The sequence below is a fragment of the Mauremys reevesii genome, linkage group 4 (genome assembly GCF_016161935.1).
Source record: "Mauremys reevesii isolate NIE-2019 linkage group 4, ASM1616193v1, whole genome shotgun sequence".
Taxonomy (NCBI): Eukaryota; Metazoa; Chordata; order Testudines; family Geoemydidae; genus Mauremys; species Mauremys reevesii.
In genome coordinates this window covers 144350071-144372403 of record NC_052626.1, presented here as the reverse complement: position 1 = coordinate 144372403, position 22333 = coordinate 144350071, and the positions used below count along the sequence as shown (strand labels likewise).

The window sequence follows — 22333 nt, the reverse complement described above, 5'->3', positions numbered from 1 at the left end:
AGTAAAACACAAAAGCACAAAGGTCGTGTTTTACCAATTCTGTGGTTTAGAGCAGTTTTTTGCTTATCAAAAAGAACAAAATTGCTTTTAGGTCAATATGGGTCTCCTGAATTAACTATCCCACAGAAAGGAGATGCAAATTATTCATACAGTTTCTGTAAACATAAAATTCTGTTGACTTTGGAAGCCGCTTACCTGTGAAGTCTCAATCCCTCTGAGTAAAATCCATGGCTCTCGCCGAAGAATCTTCTGCATTATGTTCATCCCATAGAAATTACGAAGATTTCTAATAAGGAATATTTGAGGCCAAGGTGTTTGGGCCTTTTCAACCAGATTTTTCATGGAATTCACAAGTTGGGACTGTTTCTCTGCAGTTTCAGCACTGGTCCATGTTTTCTGGTCTGCAGCTGTCAAGCAGAGTTCAGTATTAGCCCCAAACCAATGCAATATTGCTGCCTAGCTTCACAACTGTTCAAACCTCATACGCAATGAAATCCCTGTGGTAATGTTACCATAGTATTTTAGATAAAAGGTGAAAAAAGGAGAAAGTCAAGAAAGATCCCATGTAAATAGATACACTGCATCTGAACCAGAAGGAACAGTCCTTCCATTAACTCGTCTGAAGTGAAGATTTACAGCTATAAAATGCAATACTACTGCCAGTGGAAAATTGCTTCATGGATAAAATTCATCCTGTAGGAGTAAATGATGCCACCATTAATTTTGTGGCAACAGTGAGTTTGGTCTGGTAGAGCCTACAGCATTCAAAGAGGTCAGCCACTTTTATAGAGTCACCGATTTTAAGGTCAAAAGGCCCCATTGTGTCCACCCAGTCCAGTCTCCTACATAATCTTGTAAATCAAGATTGAATGTTTTTCTAAAAGTTCTGCTCCAGGAATTATTTGGGGGAAGTTCTCTGGCCTGTGCTATACAGAGGTCAGGCTAGATGATCACAATAATCCCCTTCTGATCTGGTAATCTCTGAATAACCCAGGCCAGAGAATCTGCCCTGGTGATTCCTGCATCTGGCCCAATAACTGCTGGCTGAGCTAGAGCGGAGCTTTGAGAAAGAGACATCTACTCTGACTTAAATACTCTAAAAACTCATTTAAAGAAGCTTTTACCCTGTCTCTTTTAATTTGGTGACCTCATACCAAGTGAAATTGAGGGGAAAGATCATTTCACTAAAATCAGCTGGCTAAATGTGCTGGGACATTTGTTTCTGTAGGGACCACACTTTTTTCTTCTTGCCCTTTAAAGTTGCATTTTTCAGTAACGATAAGAACTGGTTGGAAATAGAATTTCTGTTCTGTGGAAAATTGTGACATTTCTAAATTTGTTTTGTCCCAAATCATGAGGAAAAGTCAAAATCTTGAAATATTTCATGTAATAAAATATTCCGATTCAGAAAGATCTGTAAGCAGAGTCTGAATGAGCTCTCCACTGATATCTAGTGGTGAGCTGGGGGAGAAGACGTCACGAGCCGACCTAGTTTGCATAGACACGCCCACTCTGCCTAGATGTGCAGCATGACGGAGCCGCTTTGCCCAAATGATCACTTTTAGCTGGTGTTGGACTGCAAATCCCTTTGGTATTGGGTGCAGGAGTGATAACGTTTTATTATCCTTGTTGTGTGAACAGAGGGCAGCAGATCTGAGCTTGGCATACCCTGCCTGAGAGGCTCAACCTCAACTGAACTCCACTTGTGAAGCAGGGGGTGGGAGCGCTGAAGCCCAGTGGAGAGGTGAGAGGGTGAGGACAGGTGTCTGTGCATGGTGGTGTGGGCTCTGCCGAAGAGTTCTAGACACCGTTTGTCCTTCCCCCCTCCACTGTTTAATGACAGAACTGATTAAGATTCAGCTGAGAGTTTTGTTTTGGATCATTAGAGCTGGAATCACCGATAACCAGGTCCAAGCATCAGAGCTGCTATGGGACAGCGTCTCTGGTAAAAGTGGCTGCCCAGCCTGCACTAGCAACGAGGCTCCCCCAGTAACAGCTGAAATCACTGAGAGCTGCGTTAAGTGGTGGGACCTCAATACATTCCAGAGGCTGCAGTGGAGGTCAGTGGTGGGGTGAGTGATGTCAGAGCAGCTGACACAGGAGTGAGCGGCTGCCAGAGCGACCGACAGCGGAGTGAGCTGGTGGAGCAAGTGGCCAATAAAGTGGCTGACGGCACAGCGAGCAGTGGTGGAGTCAGTGGCCAATGGTGGAGCGACAGCTGAGGCATTGCTGGATGTCTGCACCCTCTGGATGGGAGGTGAACTCACACCGATGCACCTCTGAACTCTGGGTCTTCACTGACCAAGGATAACAACTGTGAGTGGGGTGCGGTGGAGGGACAGGGGACTGGTGTGTTAAAGGGACATTTGTTTGTCAGACTTTCACACCACAAGGTGAGAGACTGAGGAAAAGGACACTCCCCCGTGTACTCTGGTGTGGGTGTTTTGTTCAAGGCCATCTGTTTTTTAATCCTTACCCATCCTGGCTAATAGCCATTTATGGACTTAACCACCATGAATTTACAGGGCCGGCTCTAGACATTTCGCTGCCCCAAGCACGGCGTCATGCCGCAGGAGGTCCACCAAAGCCGTGGGACCAGCGGCCCTCCCGGCAACCGGCAGAGCGCCCCCCGTGGCATGCCGCCCCAAGCACGCGCTTGGTGTGCTGGGGCCTGGAGCTGCCTCTGTGAATTTATCCAGTTCTCTTTTAAACCCTGTTATAGTCCTAGCCTCCACAACCTCTTCAGGTAAGGAGTTCCACAAGTTGACTGTGCGCTGCGTGAAGAACTTCCTTTTATTTGTTTTAAACCTGCTGCCTATTAATTTCATTTGGTGACCCCTAGTTCTTGTATTATGGGAATAAGTAAATAACTTTTCCTTATCCACTTTCTCCACATTACTCATGATTTTATATACCTCTATCATATCCCCCCTTAATCTCTTTTCCAAGCTGAAGAGTCCTAGCTGCCTTAATCTCTCCTCATATGGGACCCGTTCCAAACCCCTAATCATTTTAGTTGCCCTTTTCTGAACCTTTTCTAGTGCCAGTATATCTTTTTTGAGGTGAGGAGACCACATCTGTACACATGGATTTATATAAGGGCAATAATATATTCTCAGTCTTATTCTCTATCCCCTTTTTAATGATTCCTAACATCCTGTTTGCTTTTTTGACTGCTGCTGCACACTGCGTGGACATCTTCAGAGAACTATCCACAATGACTCCAAGATCTTTTTCCTGACTCGTTGTAGCTAAATTAGCTCCCATCATATTGTATGTATAGTTGGGGTTATATTTTCCAATGTGCATTACTTTACATTTATCCATATTAAATTTCATTTGCCATACAAACATAATCCTTAAAGCAAACAACATCCATGGAGCTGTATTGTTCTCTAACCAATCTCTCCTGATGTCCAGCACGACTGGAAAACAGTTAGAAACTCCACTCACCACTTGGCAGCTCTCTGCCAAGCACAGCTGCAACGTTACTGATGGCGAGTCGGAGCTTAGCAATGAACTGCAGGTTTTCAATGCTGGTGACGGTGGCAGAGCTGGGAGCAGACAGATCTGCAGTGGAGAGCAAGTGCTCCGAATTCTGGCTGGCGTCTTCTTGAAAGGAGGAATACATAAAATCCTGTTCAAGAGAGAATTTTAAAAAATGTACAGTGGTGAACAGACAGTACCTCTGTGTGAAGGGGATGCAGTTGGTTGGGCAGGTTTTTATTTAGTGACTCAACTTTTCCCTTCTCCCCACACCACACAGCAGACGTTAACTTAAAAGGCTACAAATACGAAAAATTGTTCTGGTCATTTTGAAACAGAGCCACTGATTAAAAATAAAAAATAACAGCCTGGGGGTAAGAGCTCCTGTCTCTCTCCCTCATCCACTTCTCCCCACCTTGGTTTCTAAACCCTCCCCCCCCCACTCACACACACACACACACACACACCTTCTGCCCTCTCTGCTCCTTCCTTTCTTCCTGCTTCCCAGCATCTATGAGCCTACAGATACATTTTTCAAAAGTGCCAAAGTGATTCAGGTGCTGAATGTCACTGAACATCTATGGGACTTAGACTCCTAAGTGACTTGGGCACTGCTGAAAATTTCCCCCTAAGTCTCATTGAAAGTCAGTGAGATTTAGGCCCCTAAGTACCAAAGTTATTTCTGAAAAAGGGAAAACTGGCCATTACTTGTTTGTTTCTCCTTTTCTGGGTGCCCAATGTGAGATACCTGGGTCTGACTTGTAGAAGTACTGAGCACTCACAGCTGCAACTGAGGTCAACAGGAGCTGTGCTATGAACACATAAAATGCTATAAAAATGCTAAGTACTCTGCTTGTCAGGCCCTGGGGATCTCAAATTGGGCACCCAAAATTAGTGGAGACTTCTGGCAATTTGGCCTTAATCTTTCTGTGTCTCAGTTTGACAGCTGTAAAATGGGCATAATATCACCTAATCTCACAGGGGTGTAGTGAACACCAATCTTGTGAAGATCAATTCATTAACGTTTGTGAAGCTCTGATACTATAGCGAGAGCATCACAGTGGTAGTAATTCTGTATTCAGAGCAGGGTCTGGATGGTGTGCAGAGAATAAGCTGGGGCCACATAAGTTTGCACAGCACCTAATAGAGTGGGATCATGGTCCATGACTAGTACTCCTAGGCACTACAATAATACAAATACATTAATAATAATAAGAAAAATATTCATACACTGAACGAGGCAGAGATTCTGTGGAGAAAATAGTATGTGATTATGTAATTGCAGACTGTATCGTTATGCATATACCAGAGAAGAAGTGAAGACTGCACAGGTAACCTTAATTTTAGCATTTCCTAACACTGGAGTAACTTGACTTTGCAACCTTAACTGTTCTTTTAACACAGTTATTATGGATGTAATAAAATGTCCACATTTTATTACATCCTCTTATTACAGACTCTTCACGGGACTCACCTCAAAGCAGCACACTACCATGAAATAGAAATCATCACGACTGCTTTGATTTAATGATAATACTTCCTCCATCCTGGAGAGATAGCCTTCCAGGTGTTCCTTCACATCGTCTAGTCTAGGAGGAAATGGACATAAGTTATAAAAACTGAATATACCCAACATGGATCTGAGAGTGAAATAGAGTTAATATGGCTGCGAGGAAGCACTGGAACTAACCTGCATCGGAGCAGCATTTTCAAAAGGGAAGACTTGACAGTAGGACTCGGGTCCATGCACTCTTCAAAGGGCGACAAGTCACTCGTTGGTTTGTACACTTAAACCAAAGAGTAGAAAGGATTACTTCTTTTTTTTCTGAGCACGAGACCAGATCCCCGATCCCCAACTGGTGTGAACCAGCCATAGCCACACTGGAGTCAATGGGTCAGATCCCCAGCTGGTGTGAACCAGCCATAGCCTCACTGGAGTCAATGGGTCAGATCCCCAGCTGGTGTGAATTGCCCTAAAAGCTCCAACACCAGAAGGCAAATAAAAAGAACCTCATATTTATTGTTTGGGTTTTTATCTCATGATTTTAAAGTCACTCTCATGAGTTTTGGGGCCTGACTCAGGATATCTGAACAACTGGGATTGGCGGGATCGAGCCGTTCCTGTATTACACACATCACTCACCCTTTCTAATCTCTTGATGTTCTGGGTTAGAAGGTTTGCAGGCCACAAATTTAATAAGTTGTTTGATGATCTCTGCAGATGGAGGGATTTTGTCCCCAAAACAGTAACTACCGACAAACTCCACAAAGAAGGAGTTGCACTTCCTCCTGAATTTGTTGTGACTTGCAACTGCCTCCCTAGGGTGAGAAAAAGATTTTTTTTTAAATGTCACTATTTTAGTATATAAGGTACCAGACAAAATCAGAATGGCTGGAAGCTGAAGCTAAATAAATTGAAACCGGAAAAAAGGCAAAAAATTTAAACAGTGAGAGAGATTAGTCATTGGAACAAGTTACCAAGGGAAGTGGTGGTTTTGCCATCATTTGAAATCTTTAAATCAAGACTGAATACGTTTCTAAAAGATCTGCTATAGTTCAAGCTAAAGTTATGTGCATGATGTAGACATCACAGGTGAGATTCTCTGGCCTCATGGCCCAACAGTCCCTTCTGGCCTTAAAAATCTATCAATCTACAAATCTCTCTGTGCTGAAACATGCACATAGCTCCATTACTCTTGCTAAAGATAAGAGGACATGATTGTGGGTAGACTTGATCCTGGAAAGTCAATAATTTCTGCCCGATATGAATTATTCCACAATCTGGGCAAAACAACTTTATTCACTTGGAGTTAACGTTGCCAGATTCTATCCCTCATTTCAGCCCTTCTCCCAGGAATGTCAGCCCAAAGCCAATCACCAGGTTCTTAGGGAGACAGTCCGCTCTAAACATAAGCCCAAGGCAGACAGCAAATTCTTCTGCTGCTCACACAGCTCCCCCTACCCAAAACTCTGCATTACCGCAAAACAACACCACACATTGTCTTCCCTAGAATTGAAACTTGCTCGCATGCTGTGAAAAAGCAGTGTGTGTAACAGCACTACCTGGTGACAGCTTCCATAATTCCAAGAAAATGTTTAAAAAACCATTTATGGCTCCTAAAAATTTATCTAAAAATAATTACATAAAATCAGAAAAAGCTGGCTGCTAACACTGGAGCCCTGGGCTCAGTCCTCCAACGGGTGCTGTAATCACCGGGTGAAGGTAAGATGGGGAGCACAGAGGAGTCACTTGCAGCTTTCTGAACCTGGGACCAGCTAGTGGCCTTTGGGCCTCCAGCATAGCTTAGGGCTGCCTGTGAATGGACCAGCTGGCTATGATGCTAAGACGGGGTGGGCAAACATTTTGGCCTGAGGGCCACATCTGCGTGTGGAAATTGCATTCAGGACCATGAATGTAGGGTTCGGGCAGGGGGTTGGGGTGCGGGAGGGAGTGTGGAGTGCGGGAGGGTGTGCAGTGTGCAGGAAGGGGTTCAGGGCAAGGGGTTGGGGTGCGGGAGGGAGTGCGGGAGGGGGCTCAGGGCATGCGGTTGGGGTACAGGAGGCGTTTGGCAGGGGGTTGGGGTGCAGCAGGGGACTCAGGGCAGGGGGTTGGGGTGCGGGATGCAGGAGGGGTGTGGGCTCTGGCCCAGAACCACTTACCTGGAGCAGCTCTGAAGTGGCAATGGCGTGCAGTGGGACTAAGGCAGGCTCCCTGCCTGCCCTGGCCCTGCGCCGCTCCCGGAAGTAGCTGGCACCATGTCCCTGTGGCACCTGGAGGAGGGGCAGAGGGCTCCGCGTGCTGCCCTTGCCTACTGGTACCTCCCCCGAAGTGCCCATTGGCCGCAGTTCCCTGTTCCAGGCCAATGGGAGCTGCAGCGGGCGGTGCCTGCAGGGAAGGGCAGCGCGTGGAGCCACCTGCCTCCCCTCCAGGAGCCGCAGTGCCGGCTGCTTCCGGGAGCGGTGCAGGGCTGGCAATCCTGCAGGCTGGATCCAAGGCCCTGACGGGGCCAGCCCTGCCCCTGCGCTAAGAGATGGATGTTCTGCAGCCAGTCGCCTGTGCCCCATACATAGGCTCTGCATCAGTTGCAAGGCCAGGCTTGGCAAAGTGCTGACTTTTGTTTCTGCTAGAGGGTGCCCCACCACCACTCTGCCCCCTCCCCAAGGTCCCACCCCCACTCTGCCTCTTCCTGCCCCCACTCTGCCCCTTCTCCAAGGCCATCTCCCCTGAGTGCCTCCCACCTGCTCCTCTCCGCCCCCAAGGCTCCCCCCACCCCGCCATCGCTTGCTCCTCTCTGCCCTCTCCCCAAAGACACCCCCCACCTACCCACCACTCACTCCTCTCTACCCCCACCTCTGAGCACCTCCCGCCTGCTGCTCGCTCCTTTCTTTCACCTCCTGCCTTAAGGGCGAGTGACGAGGAGTGGAGGTGGAGAGGAGCGAGTGGTGGGGACCGCTGAAGCCACAGCCAGCACCGTGGCTTGCTGCCGAACAGCTGATCTGCGGCCAGCACCGTGGCTTGCTGCCGAACAGCTGATCTGCGGCCAGCCCCGTGGGTTGCTGCCGAACAGCTGATCTGCGGCCAGCCCCGTGGGTTGCTGCCGAACAGCTAATCCATGGCCAGCCCCATGTGTGCTGCCAAACAGCTGATCTGCAGCCAGCCCCGTGGGTTGCTGCCGAACAGCTGATCTGTGGCCAGCCCCGTGGGTTGCTGCCGAACAGCTGATCTGCGGCCAGCCCCGTGGGTTGCTGCCGAACAGCTGATCTGCGGCCAGCCCCGTGGGTTGCTGCCGAACAGCTGATCTGCGGCCAGCCCCGTGGGTTGCTGCCGAACAGCTGATCCGAAGCCGCGGGACCAGCGGACCCTCCGCAGGCACGCCTGCGGGAGGTCCACCGGAGCCGCGGGACCAGTGGACCCTCCGCAGGCATGCCTGCGGGAGGTCCACCGGAGCCGCGGGACCGGCGCTTGGGGCGGCGAAATGTCTAGAGCCGCCCCTGCATGGAGTCAGTGCCTATGCACAGATGCCATTTTCAAAAGCATGATTTTTAATGGGACTTAGGTTCCTAAATCCTACAGCCACATTGGAAAATGCTACTCTACATCAGCTCTATGTGGGGAGATGCATCCGCTTTCAGTCCCTTTGTGCCACTGGTACTTTACAAAGGGGCCAGAGTAGGAAGCAGCACTGAATGCCCACCTTTATAATCTGAAAACTTCAGATATTTACAATCCCGGGCCCCCAGTCCTGCAAAGGGATCAGTGTGCGCAGACCCTATATGTGCAGAGTCCCATTAAAGTCATTGTTCATGGACAGACCAATCTTGGCAAATCCTTCAGCAGAACAAGGCGCTATGTGCATTAACAATCTGGGAGAGGGAGTGGCCCATTTTTCTAAGAGCTCACAGCAATGTAGTGGAGGGGTGTGGAAGAAAAGCAATCATTCTGGCCACGCTGTCAGTATTGGAGATTAGCAGGAATATTATTGCTAAACAAGTCTCCCAAATCACAGAGTCAGGTGACTGTGCAATACCTGGTGATCTGGGAGGCGGTGGGCATGTAATCCTCAGGGACGCTCTCCTTGCAGATCTTGCACTGCCTGATGTTCCACTCCCAGATGCACTGGGTGCAGAAAATGTGACCGCAGGGCAGCTCAGCCGGGTCAGTGATCTCCTTCTGGCAGCTTTTGCACTCGTTCACGCCCTTCCTGAAAGACACCATGAAAGCAAGATGCAATTCACGGGGTCTGATTGTCCACTGCCTTGTGCCTTACAGAGTCCATAAATAAATAAATAATAAAGCCTTGCATAGCTGGGCCCAAGCTCCATGGCAATATACATAAGTGCAATGGTCACAGGATGTCTGGCTCCTTTAAATGAAACGGCCTGCTCCCCTCTGCCAGAACAGGTGCTTTCAGTTTGGCCAATGAAAAGGCAGAGCAGCACCTGGGGCTATATAGGATCAGGGAGAATCAGAGAGGGAGGAAGTCCCTGAAGGAGGCTGCAGGAGGTTCCTGGGGAAAGGCTGAAGGCAGGGGAGCAGCAGAAGGGTTTGCTGGCTGACCTCCCCAAGCCAAAGAGCCAGGAACAGAGGGCTGGAGAAGGCTGAAGGGAAGGGGAGCACTAGAGGAGCTTACCCACTGACATTACCACCCAGAAGAACTGGAAAAAGTTAGTGTAACAGGAGAAGTGATGGATGCTCCCCTGGTGAGGGTGATCTCCAGGGGAGTTACCACTGGGAAGAGTGGGGTTACTTTCCAGCTGGAAGGGCTGGGGTGGCTTTCCTGGGAGGACAGGAGAGGACCGACAAAGAGCCCCGGTGTGGTGGAAGATGCCAGAGACTGGTATGTGCTACGCTGCTGCTGTCATGGGAGTTTAAGGACTATATGTGCTGTGGGTTATAAATGGACAATGTTTTGGGACACTTGTTCTAGATTCTTTGCACTAGATTTTTGTAATAAGTTGGCCCCAAGGAGGAGTATTTTTGAGGCAAGAGAGTCTGTTGGGGAGGCCTAAAGGGCCTGAGAGGAGAAGTGGGGCATTAGTCCTGGTGTGAAGGTGCCCAACCACAAGGGGGTGCTCAGAGGAGGGGGAATCGTTCATGGCCATGGCCCATAATGCAAAACGTTTTGCATATGTTTGGGCACAACAATGAATGCTGAGTTAGGCATGCCATGGTACATGGAAATAACAAAAATATTGTCAGGAGCTAAACTAACTTGCAAGCGTAATTAATAGACACGTTGCCTGCTAAAAATGCCTTTGCTGGAAATTTACCCACAATGGTCTTTTTTGCTTGTTTGCTCAACTTACACAAGATAGACGGTAGCAGCATTGTTGCTGCATCTCTTCAGCAATTTTGTTACAACTTCAAAAATCTTTGCTGGTTTATGGTCTTCAATTTTGTACAATAGCTACAATAAAGCATAGTGAATGTCATTACATTCTATGTGACAAAAGAAGTGTTAAAAAAGTTACATTTGCAAAAGCAAGCACTCAAAAGTTAGGAAATGCCAGAATCAAGGTTGCCCATTCAACCTCAACTCTGCTCCTTTAGTGCATGCATTCTGATAGTCACATAGGAAGTCGGTGTGTGAGCCCAGATTAGATCCCAAATCTCCTGAGTCCCAGCCAGAGCCTTAAATATTCTCCCTCATTCCAGGCAGGAGCCTGACAGAACACATGGCACATGCATAGGCACCAACTTTCTCCGGCGCCAGTGGGTGCCCGCGCCCCCTGCCCCTGGCCCCGCCCCAACTCCACCCAATCCCTACCCCTAGCCCCGCCCCCATCCCAACCCCAACCCCAAAGTCCCCGCCCTAACTCCGCCCCTCCCTGCCCCTATTGGATCCCTTCCCCAAATCCCTGCCCTGGCCCCGCCTCTTCCTCCAGCATGCCATGTTTCCCCCTCCTCCCCATCCTGTGAATCAGCTGTGTCGCGGCGCAAGCGCTGGGAGGGAGCAGGGAGAAGCAGGACGTGGGGGCACAATCATGGAGGAGGCAGAGGTGAGCTGGAGCAGGGTGGTGGGGTGGGGCCACGGGGAGCTGTCGATGGGTGCTGAGCACCCACCAATTTTTTTCCATGGGTGCTCCAGCCCCGGAACACCCATGGAGTCGGTGCCTATGGGTACATGATCATGTAATTAAAGACTGTACCATAAAGCAGAAGCATTGGGGGGCCGAATTAAGATTACAAAGGTTTTCAGAGAGACCTGTGGCCAAACATTGCAAACTTGGGTGCCTAATGTTATGCAGTCAACTCCATTGCCGGGCATACCAGCTGAGGATGGCTGGCCAAACCATGTTGTTGATTGAAAACTGGATTACTGGCTAAACAAAAAACTTTAATGGACGTTGTCTGCATTCCTGCAAAATCAAAACCCTGAAACACAGAAATTATATTCTACACAACAATACCCATATATTTTATATAATCTAATACTAAAAATATGAAAAATTAAAACATTTGAATCAACACCAAACTAATTATTTCCCCCCCAATTTTTCTCTGTGGAAATTTTGAATTTTTCATCTTTTGTTCCAATTTGGAATGAAGCCAAATTTCCAAATCTAAAAATCTTTTGCCGAACAGATTTTCTGTCCTGTACAAGGCTCTAATTCTGGGGGGAGGACTGCAGAGGGCTGGGCAGGGCCAGATTAGCCCATAGGCTGATAAGGCTATAGCCTTAGGCCCTCCTATTTTTAGGCCCTACTGTAGGCCCTCCATTCCATATTGAAGTAACAGATGAGCGATGGTAGCGGGGACATCAGAATTCTTTTGTCTCATTAGATATTGCTTTGTACAAATTCATCCATCGAGATTGTGAATTCAATTTATGATGGCTGTGGTTTTGTCTTTGTGGGCTATGTAACTGTTTGTGGGCCCAAGTAATATTGAACTTTGGCCTACACTGGACAATAGAAACCATGTCGAAGAAAGGAGGATGGCAGAAATTGAAGGAGGCCAAAGAAAGATGGCAAAGACAAGATGCAGCGGTGAAAGGAACTCCTCTCCTAATGTTTTTTCCTCCTACTAAATCTGGTGGTGAGGAAGTAGAGGAAGAAAAATCATTGGATGATTCTTAGAGATTCACTACGAAAGGGATGCCCAATTGCCAAATCAGTCTGAGGCAGACAGTGGAGTGCCAACGCTGAAGCTGTGGATGCAGTTCTTCTGGGATACTCCACTATCCTTGATGCGCTAGAGAGCATCAAGGATGATGAATCTTAAAAATCAGCAACACGAAAAGATGCCAAGATCCTGAGTGATGCAATGCACACTTTGGAAACTGATATTTTGTGTGAGGTCTGAAATGATATACTTCAGCCATTCAGCAGGTGCAGTCTAAGCTTACAAAGTGCTCAGATTGACCTTTCCGCTGCTGTAAACCTAATGAGAAGTCTTGGAACTGTTCTTTAACAAATACAGGATATTTTTGATGAGTATGAAATTCAGGGGGCTGCAAGGACTGCTAACCATGATTATGTCAGCCAAACGCCGCAAAAGTCACAAGACATGCGACAATGCAACTGGCCACTCATCCAGTGACAAGGAGGCCTTCAGAGTTAATACCTTCATCACAGTCATCGACAAACTGAAGAGTTCATTAGAACAGTGGTTCTCAACCAGAGGTCTGGGGCCCTCTGGGGGGCCCCGAACAGGTTTCAGGGGGTTTGCCAAGCAGGACCAGTGTTAGACTTGCTGGGGCCCGGGGCAGAAAGCCAAAGTCCCAATGCATGGGACTGAAGTGTTGGGACCTGAGCCCCGCCACCCGGGGCTGAAGCAGAAGCCTGAAAAACTTAGCCCTGCTCTACACTGAATAGCGTACACTGGTCTACACTGAATAGCGTAGCTGAAGTCAGCGTATCTTAGGTCGACTTACCTGGCCACAAGGATGGTGGCGAGTCGACCGCTACTGCTCCCCCATCAACTGCGCTTCTGCCTCTCACGAACTGGAGTTTTGGAGTCGACGAGGAGCGTGTTCGGGGATAGATTTATCCGCAACTACACGAGACACGATAAATCGATCCCTGATAGATCGAACACTACCCCCCGATCCGGCGGGTAGTGAAGACCTGCCCTTAGCGTCACGGTGCCTCCTGTGGCGTGAGGCCCCAGGCAATTACCCTGCTTGCTACCCGCTAACGCCAGACCTGGCTTTTATATGCAGAAAACCAGTTATTGTGGCACAGGTGGGCCATGGAGTTTTTATAGCATGTTTGGTTGAGAACCCCTGCATTAGAACATCAGATCAAGGCTTATGAAAATATTGACAAAATCTTTTGTGTACTGACAAATTTTTCACCTAACATTTCAAGTTCTGAAATCCGTGAAGGTATCAAGAAGTACCCAGATGATCTCCCAGTATATTTTACTAAAGAATTTCTTCAATCTGTTGAATTCACATCACTCTCAGATATAGAGAGAAAAGATGACAAAAGCAAATCTATTATCACTGAATCCAATGTGACAGAAGGTTTCCCAAATGTTGAAACTGCACTATGGCTGTATTTGTCACTAATGATCACAAACTTTAGTGGAGAATGTTCCTGCTCTCTTCTAACATGGGTCAAAAATGTCCCCGGAACCACCATGACTCAAGAGCATCTTAGTACTTTGTCCCTCTTGAGCACTGAGAATGAAATCATCAGGTCTTTGAATTACGATTACATCATTCATGACTCTGCCACAGCAAAAGCTAGGGAAAAAAATGGTTTGTTTGAAGTGAGAGTAGAATAAAATTTTACATAAATAAATATGTAAATATGTATGTGGATACATGTTTGATGACTTCATCAATTTTTTTGCAATGTGTAACTCATAGTTAGGCCCTTCTCTCCCGTTAGCCTTAGGCCCCTCATAATGTTAATCCGGCCCTGGTGCCTGGATGTAATATCACTGCACAGGGGCTGGGGACGGTAAGTGGGGAAACTGTGCTGGGTCAGTGCAGCTTGGGCCACCTACAGGCTACCTCCTGATCCCTGGTGGGGACACCACGTCCCATGTGGGTGAAGGATAGGGTTGGGTGAATCCTGAGGACAGGAATCATCTCTAGAGCTGGGTGAATAATGGATTTTTTGGTTCACTGGCAATTGTGAAAAAATCGGGGAGAAAATGAGCTTCGTGTCAAATTTGTTTAGTATGGAACAAAACATTTTGGAGAAAGCTGAAACATTGTTTCATTTCAATCATTTTTAATTTAAAAAATTGTATTAAAAATAAAATTAAAGGAAATTTGGCAATGTAACAGTTATTTTGAACCAAAAAATGGAAATGTTTTGATTCTTTTCCCCGATTTTTTTTCTTTGTAGTTTTTTTCTGACTGAAACAATTTGGAAAAACCAACATGAATTCAGGAAGTATTTTGGTATTTCCAAATCTGTATTTTTCTCCAGAAAAAGTTTTGGATGAAAAATGTTTTTCAGCAGTCCTCCTTCCCAACTCTGCTGGGGCCTAGGGGCTGTAGTCTCTCGTTCAATGAGGTTTCAAAGGGGCAGTGGGGCACTATTTTATACACCTACGTTCCAGAGGAAGACAAACTGCTTCACAACGACCTTTAGCAGCTTCTCGTCCACGTTGGTTTCATCGTGTAGCAGGTGATCGATGAGCAGGTAGACGATGTTGGTGCAATTCCACTGGTGTCTGAAAAAGAGACAGAACTGCCTCACTGCGAGTAGCTGAGCCTTGTCTGGTGGGAAAAATAATTCTTCCCCACATCTTTGGACAAAACCAGCAACCTGGATATAGGAACTGAACATGTAAACAGGGCCTTTGGCTCACAATCCCTCCAGGCTGGGTGTGATGGCTTGCAGTCAGGGATGCTCCTTACCCACTGCTCAGGGCACTTTACAAAAGGAAGGGGAAGTGGATACAAGGGGGAATCAAAGGGAAAAAAACCTTTGTCCTTTCCTCTGTTATCTGCATAAAGCTAGGAAAGCTTCAGTGGGAATATGGCCAAAGGTTTCTAAGTGGATTTGCTCTTGCTTTGTTGATAGAACAAGCTCTGAAGAAAGGGCCATGACACAAGTAATAGCTGAGGTTTTAAAAGGAATGTACGACTGGAAGGGACAACTTGGGCTGTGGAGTCCAGTCCCTGCTATCACTGGCAACCCTGTCAGATAATCCTGTTCATAAACTTATCAAGCTTCATCTTCAAACCAGTTAGAGTGTTTGCCCACACCCCCGCCAATCCTACTGGAGGCTGTTCCGGAACCTCCCTCCTTCTGATGACTGGAAACCTTCTCATTTCCAGCCTAAAGTCAGCCATGGCCAGTTTGTCCCCATTTGTTCTTGTGCCAACACTGTTCTTTAGCTTGAATAGCTCTTCACCCTCCCTGGTGTTTACAGCCACTCCTCCCCCTCCCAATGTATCTATAGTGATCAATCCCGATCCCCTTCCAGCCTTCGTTGTGTTAGGCTCAACAAGCCAAACTCCTTTAGTCTCCTGTCCTCAGGCTCTCCATTCCCCTGAGCATCTCCTTCTCTGTTCCTGTTCCAGTTTCATTCTCCTTCCCCAGCTGGGGAAGCCACTCTCCAGCGCATGCACCCAATTCTACATTATTAAAATGCACCTTTCCAAAGGCAGGATTTGTGTGAGTAACACAAGCAGCCAGCTGTGAGCCAATGTACTGAACCTTTAGTCATAAGATTGCTCTGATCCTCTATAGACTGGTGCTCTGCATCATCATTTACACATGTGTAAAGCATTCCCACCAGTGTGAGAGAAGTCTGACCTAGCAGAGATTTACATCCAATCTGCACAGGTGTAAATAGCATCACAAAGGGTGAGGAAGAGGGATGTCAGGGACTAGTGAAGGGATCAAGGATGTTTACTTTATAATTTGAACTAACAGAGTGTAACAGGGCCTCCTGGCTCCTCCTTCTGTCCTGGTCTGGTCTACAAACTACTCAGAGACCCATGTGCTGGTCCAACAGGTTGTGCAGTTTATTTACAAATGAATTCTCAACATCTTCATAGTATATACAGCTCCTGTAACAAGCAGGGGAGAGCAATCTCTCTCTCTCTCTCACCTTACTGCCTGCTTCCCCATTTTCCGCTTCCTTCCTGTGCCTGTTTGTGGGCTCTGACTAATGGCTTAATTAGCCTTTCTGCCCTGCCCCACTCACAAATTAGGCACAGCCCTGCTTAATCAGCTCCATTCTGCCTTGCTTGATTGGAGCTGCTGTGAAGAGAGAGCTGACTCCGCCTTTCTTGTCTGTCACACAGAGTAACACAGTGGCAAAGTAATGGGCTTTTATCTGCTATGTAGACCAGTGTAGTGGGGCAGCTGCCCCACTCCCTGAGAGTATGGGCTGCAGCAGGCCAGTGTGCCTGCACAGGTGGGCAGCCAATCGGAGAAGGACTTATTGGAAGCCAATCAGAGCCCAGATTGGAGGTAGCCAATCAGGGCCAGGCTCCGTCCTATAAAAAGGCTGCTCAGGGAGCAGAGAGGCAGTCTGTCCTGGGCCTTTGAGAGGGAAGGTCTGTCTCCAGAGCTGGGAAACTAGCACCAGGGACAGCGCAGTGCTGGGCAGGCCGGGGAAGCAGAAGGGAACTCCAGCCCAGTGTCTGCCAGGCTGCAGGCCATGAGGGGAAGGGCCTAGCTGGTGCGAGGAGCCGAAGGGGAAGCAGCCCAGGGATGTGGACAGACAGAGGGAGAGAAGGAGGGCAGGACGGCTGCCACTAGAGGGTCCCTGAGTTAGGACTCAGAGTAGTGGGCAGGCCTGGGTCCCTTCCTTCCCCCTTGCCTTACACCCAGCTGACAGGAGTGGCTGTCTAGGGCTGCCAAGAGGGGTGTGACTTTGGGGGTGCAGTTGCCGACATTGGCTGAGGCACAGAGAGACAGCTGATTGACACCCTCCCCCCCCAGAAGGGGGTGAGGATGGACTAAGGGGCACGGCCGGATGGCAGTGACTCGAAGAGGATGCCGCAGGTTGGGAACAACGCGGGTCCACACGCCAAACGATGGCGAGATGACGGATGGGACACCACCAGAAGGGGGCACTCCATTGGACTGAGCAAGTTCCTGGAGTCACCAGCGGGAGGCGCTGTGGTGATGAGTCCCAACACCGTTACAACCAGCCACTAATGGGGTCACAGCAAACACTGAGCCACCATGCAGCACAGAGTTAGAACATGGAGAGTTTTTTTTTTCTCCCATGGAAAATTATGACTTTTCATTGAGAAAACAAAACCCATTTTTTTTAGTAACTAAAGTTTTTGGTAAAAAAATGCAAAAAATCAAAACATGTATTGATTTTTGGCTGAAAACTGCTGGAAAATTTTTAGTTTTCAAGTTTTTTCTATATACATTTGGAAAATTCTGAAGAAATCTGAAATTGTCTGCAAAAATTTTGTTTAAAGGAAAACCTATCTTTCTGTCTGGTGGAAAAAAAGTTTGCACAGAAAAGTTTTGACTGTTACACATTTTCAAAAAGTTTTATATTCTTTAAAATATATAGACATGATTTGGCAGGGGTAGTAACACTTACAATACGCTGTTCAATAATTCTTCTTTGTTATCATACAGTCTCATCTGGTAGTCGTCCGATGTGATCAGCTCCACAGTGTGCTTAATGGACTTGATCCTTTTCAGCCAGGTGAGGCAGGCGCTGAATGGCAGAAGTTCCTTCTCTGTGGGCTGCAGCTGCTTCAGGACGATGTTCACAGCATCAAGAGCTATAAACTATAATGACATTTAAAAACAAATCCCGTGAATTTCTGAGCTAGCCATTGTGTTTTGGGGTGAGGGGCAAAGAGGAGAGAAAATAAAAGGGCAGGAGTATCACTTGCTGAAAAGATGAAGCAATGGGACGGGAGTAGGTTATGAAGCAATGACTTGTGACTGCACACACATACATACGCGCACACACATGCACTCTCAGGCAAGATCTGCTCATCAGCAGGGACTGAGCTCTGGTGATTCAGCATCAGCAGCAAAGATCCTCATCATCTGAGCTAAAGAGATAACCCCACTAATGTCAAGGCAGGCAGGAGCCGAGATACAATTACAACTACTACGCCAGTGTGTTACACATCCAGCTGCTGAGGCAAAGGAACAAGCAGTACCTTAGTGGAAGGGAGAGAAGTGCAGATGGTAATGGAGTGCTACAGAACATCATTCCCCCCCCTCTTCAGGATTTAAGTGTGCTGAGTCAAGGACCTTGTTACCTAACCACGTTTTAAGCCTGACCTAACTCCCCATGAAATCAATCTATCTTCCCACTGACATCCACGGGAGTGGGAGCCAGCCCTCAACCATGGTATTAAATTGGTTCAGGCTGCCTTGGATTTAACCTGGTCTGGCTTGTTAATGTGGACAGGGCCATGGCAGGTATAAGCCATTTCTAAAGAGTGGTTAAAACTGGTTTGGATAACAGCTCCTGGTTCAGTTTAGATGGCACTTGCATCAAACAAAACCAGCTGGCTTAAAATTGTAGTGACTGTAGTAAGATGAGGCCCTGATGCAAAGAACATTGTATTATACAAAGCACATGTGGCTTGGCAGCAGCACTGCTGAGAAGGATCTGGGAGTTGTGGTGGATGTGATGTTATAGGATTAAAATATAACCATGTATATCATGTTGCTACCACTGTTACACTTTGGGTAATATTTGTAGCAATTATATATCATGTAAGGTGTGAATGGAAAAGTTACGATTTGCTGAATACGATTATCCTATTTGTATGCATGTGTCATTGTTGTATCTGACATTATGAATATTGACTATATACCAGTATTTCAAATGTGTTTGCTCCTGGGGTGACACCCACCAGGTAGTTTACATCCAGTCTAGCCAGCACATTGTGAATGGGCTATTCAAGTTGATGTCGCCATGCCTCGGTGGGTCACAACTGAGAATACCAAATTCAGGACAAACTGCTGAGAAATGGGGCAGACTCAACCCAAACCTGTGATTATTCTTCCATCAATAAAAATGTTAAATAGTGTAGTGCCAAGAACGAATCCCTGTGGGATCCAGTAGAAACACACCCTCTCGATGATGATTCCCATTTACAATTACAGGTTGAAAAGAGCAGCAATGAAACACTGTTCAGGTAACCTCGCTCACCATTTTAGTTGTGTCTTCTTTATAAACTTTCTGCAGCTCATTGGCTAGAGTCTCTTCATTCTTTACTAAATTGATGAACAGCTGATAATTCTCTTGTAGGTAGAAATATTCAATGTGCAGCCAAACCAGGGAAAACCCCACGTTGTCAGGTGCCAAAGAGGCGCAGAGCCGCTTCGCACCAGTTATGAGAACATTTGACAAAATCTGGTGATAAAGTACAAGGTATTATTTCTACTCATCCTCAACCACAGGAACAGCGATTGACCCATAGAATTAAGTTCTCCGTTGCTGCCATGTTTAATGAAAGATGTATGACATTTTCATCATCACTAATTCTAATCCCAGTCAAAAAATGTTGTTAAAATGCAGTTAAAGTTGAGAGCACTTAGCAGTAATTTAAGAGCAAATACAGTGTTTCAGTAAAGTGTGATTATCAAAAACAGTACAGCTGGAGAAGTGGGTTTTATTTTTGGCAGAAAATTTTCTGCCAGTCAAAAATCAAAACCAAAACTTTTTCCAAAAAACTCAGGCTTTTTGATTTTAAAAAAAGTCTAAAAAAAATTGAATTTTTTTGAGGCAATCAGATACTTCCTGCATTAGCTGGGGATCTGGCCCATTGGCTCCAATGGAGTGAGCCAATTTATACTAATTGGGGATCTGGCCCTAAATTTTTAATTTTTTCTGCATTAAGTCTAATCTGTCTACTATACCTCTGGTAATTCTACCCCAATCATTCAGTCTGGTGATGTTTAAAAGAGCTTTTTTGCAAAAACTCATTTACCTCATAAACCTGAACATCTTGCCCTGGAAAAGCCATCCTCACAAAATCACTGGCATAACACTGAACCATTTCTGGACTATTGCCATCTGGCACCGGCATATTCAGGATAGAGCTTTGAAACATCTCAGCAGAGTCCATAGTAGGGTCCTTTGGATAATCTAGAATGACACAGAATGAACAAAGGAGAGGGACTTATTCAGTTATAGCAAAGCACTATAAATATTGTTTAGTTATTATTAATATGGAAGTGAATGGGGGGGGGCAAGAGTATAAGCATGGTGAGAAAAAAGGATCCTGTTTTTCTCCATTACAAATGGCTACTTATTAGAATTATGATGCAGTGTTCTAGGTCATTCTAGTTGGGTGGGGTGGTTCTATGTCATTGTAGCTGGGTGGAGAGTGCAGCAATTGTGACTCCTCCTTAAAGGAATGAAGGACTGGAGTTTGCAAAGGACAAGAAGGCTCAGACAGTCTGACAGGGCAATTTTCAATGAGGAACTCTTCCCCCCACCAGCAAGACTCCTCTAAGAAGCAGTAGATTAAGCACAGACCCTATTTATCTGCAAGTCTGAGACCCAGTCTGAGAGTACCTAGATCCCAAGATCTATCTACAGATTCCTTTCCCAAGTCACTGATTTCCAGGATACAGTCCGCCATCTGGTAAGAGTGACCTACATTCTTTGATCCTGGCATTTGGCTGAGTTAAAAGTAGAGCTGGTTGGAAAACAGATTTCTGTCCCATGAAGAATTTTGACTTTTTGCATTTTTTTGCCACAAATCATGACAAAAAGCCAAATCCTGAAAGTTTTTACGAAATTAAGTTAAGATTTTTTGTTTGGATCAAAATTATTAATTTTGATAAATTTGAAATGGTTTATTTTGATTTGACCATTTTTTAATTTAAATTTTGTGTATATATATAAAATAAACTTCAAAACAATGACATTTAGAACAAAAAAATTAAACTTTTCTCCTGAAAATGTTGAAACAAGATATTTTGACATTTTCTAAACAGTTTTTTTTCAATTTTTCTAACAAAATTTAATCTAAATCAACAAAATTTCATGAAAAAATTCAGTTCTCAGAATGGCATTTTCTGACACCAAACTGTTTGACTAAAATTTTTCAACCAACTTTAGGTAAGCACAACCAAGACTACAAGTGATGGAGAATCCATTCCGTCCCTAGGTGAGTTGTGCCAATGGTTAATTTCCCTCCCTGTTAAAAATGTACTACTTATTTCCAGGCTGAATTTGTCTCCTTTCAGCTCCCACCCAGTGGATCTCATTCTGCTTCTCTCTGCTAGATCAAGCACTCTCTATTACGAGACATCTCCTCCCCATGTAGCTCTTCTATAAACCTGATCTGGATTAACCCTGGCAAAAGCAAGCAGAGAATTGGGTCCCATATTTGTTTCCACTGCAGTTAATTTTAACAGACGCAGGAAGTGTGACGTTACCTTTCACCCGATGGACTGTCTCCCATATCTCATCCAGGCGAGCTTTCAGAACCCAGCTGAATGGAAAGCGGCACAACACAGACATGCTGGGGTCTTCGGTCATTGATAACACAGAAATCTTAGCATCAGGGGCCCTTGAGTGTTTAAAAAACAAACATATACACACACACTGTTAAGCAATTTAGAGACATGTCTTACTCCCATCAGTCATCTTTAGACGTGTGCTTCATCTTACAGATAAACACTCCTAGAGAGGAATTTAATAAAAAAATAGAGAAACTGCCAGATGGGATCAGAGCCAAGGTCAGTCTAACCTGATCTCCTCTCTCCAACAGCACCAGATGCTGCAGAGGAAGGTGTAAAAACCCACAGGAGGAGATGGGCAGGGGCGGGGGGTAATCTGCCTGTCACATTAGGTGTTTAACAGTTAGAAATTGGTTTAAGCACAGAAACCAAGGTTTAATATCCTTTCCAAACTTTTTGTCCTCATTCATTATATTAACTCTGCATATTCTTGTGATCCGTAGAAATGACTAGTCCCTTCTTGACTCTTGCTAAATTCTCAGCCTCAGTGACTTCCTGTGGCAATAAGTTCCAGAGGATAATTACACGTTATGTGGGGAAAAAAATATTTTCTTTGACTGGTTTGAATTTTCTGCCTTTCAATTTCATTGATTGTCCCTTTTGTAAAAGGGTGGTCTGCCCCTTTAGGGGCCATAGGCCTGGGGCCAGCCAGCCTATTTTCATCTATCAGACCTGGCTAGGAAGGGGTCAGGTGTTCTCTTTAAAAGGCTGAGAGTGCTCAGTTGGGGAAGAGCTACAGGGGGAAAGTTGGCTCCTGTGACTGGTTCTGCAGCAGACAGGTGCAGAGTGAAAGGTCCCGGGCCCCTACAGCCTGTGATGGGCAGGGGAATAACTTTGTTTTGTGTTAGTTTGTGAGTTTTTGTTTGAATTCATAAACCATGCCCAGAGGTAAAGGCATAGAGTAAGACCTTCCTGGGGGAGGGAACAAACTAGCAGCCTACACCCTTGTTCCTGC

General features: G+C 46.2%; 1 protein-coding gene across 1 annotated transcript in view; it reads right to left on the bottom strand.

Annotated features, from left to right (window-relative positions):
• Positions 1 to 22333, bottom strand: part of LOC120404066 (E3 ubiquitin-protein ligase RNF213-like) — an 81757-nt gene that overhangs the window by 37826 nt on the left and 21598 nt on the right. The window contains exons 7-18 of the mRNA XM_039536074.1: positions 21295 to 21428; positions 19836 to 19993; positions 19055 to 19258; positions 17474 to 17667; positions 14503 to 14623; positions 10294 to 10394; positions 9015 to 9188; positions 5630 to 5805; positions 5177 to 5273; positions 4961 to 5075; positions 3454 to 3637; positions 196 to 407 (exon numbers count right to left, since the gene is read on the bottom strand). Coding sequence (XP_039392008.1) covers positions 196 to 407; positions 3454 to 3637; positions 4961 to 5075; positions 5177 to 5273; positions 5630 to 5805; positions 9015 to 9188; positions 10294 to 10394; positions 14503 to 14623; positions 17474 to 17667; positions 19055 to 19258; positions 19836 to 19993; positions 21295 to 21428 — 1870 coding nt within the window. The remainder of the gene's footprint in view (positions 1 to 195; positions 408 to 3453; positions 3638 to 4960; positions 5076 to 5176; positions 5274 to 5629; positions 5806 to 9014; positions 9189 to 10293; positions 10395 to 14502; positions 14624 to 17473; positions 17668 to 19054; positions 19259 to 19835; positions 19994 to 21294; positions 21429 to 22333) is intronic.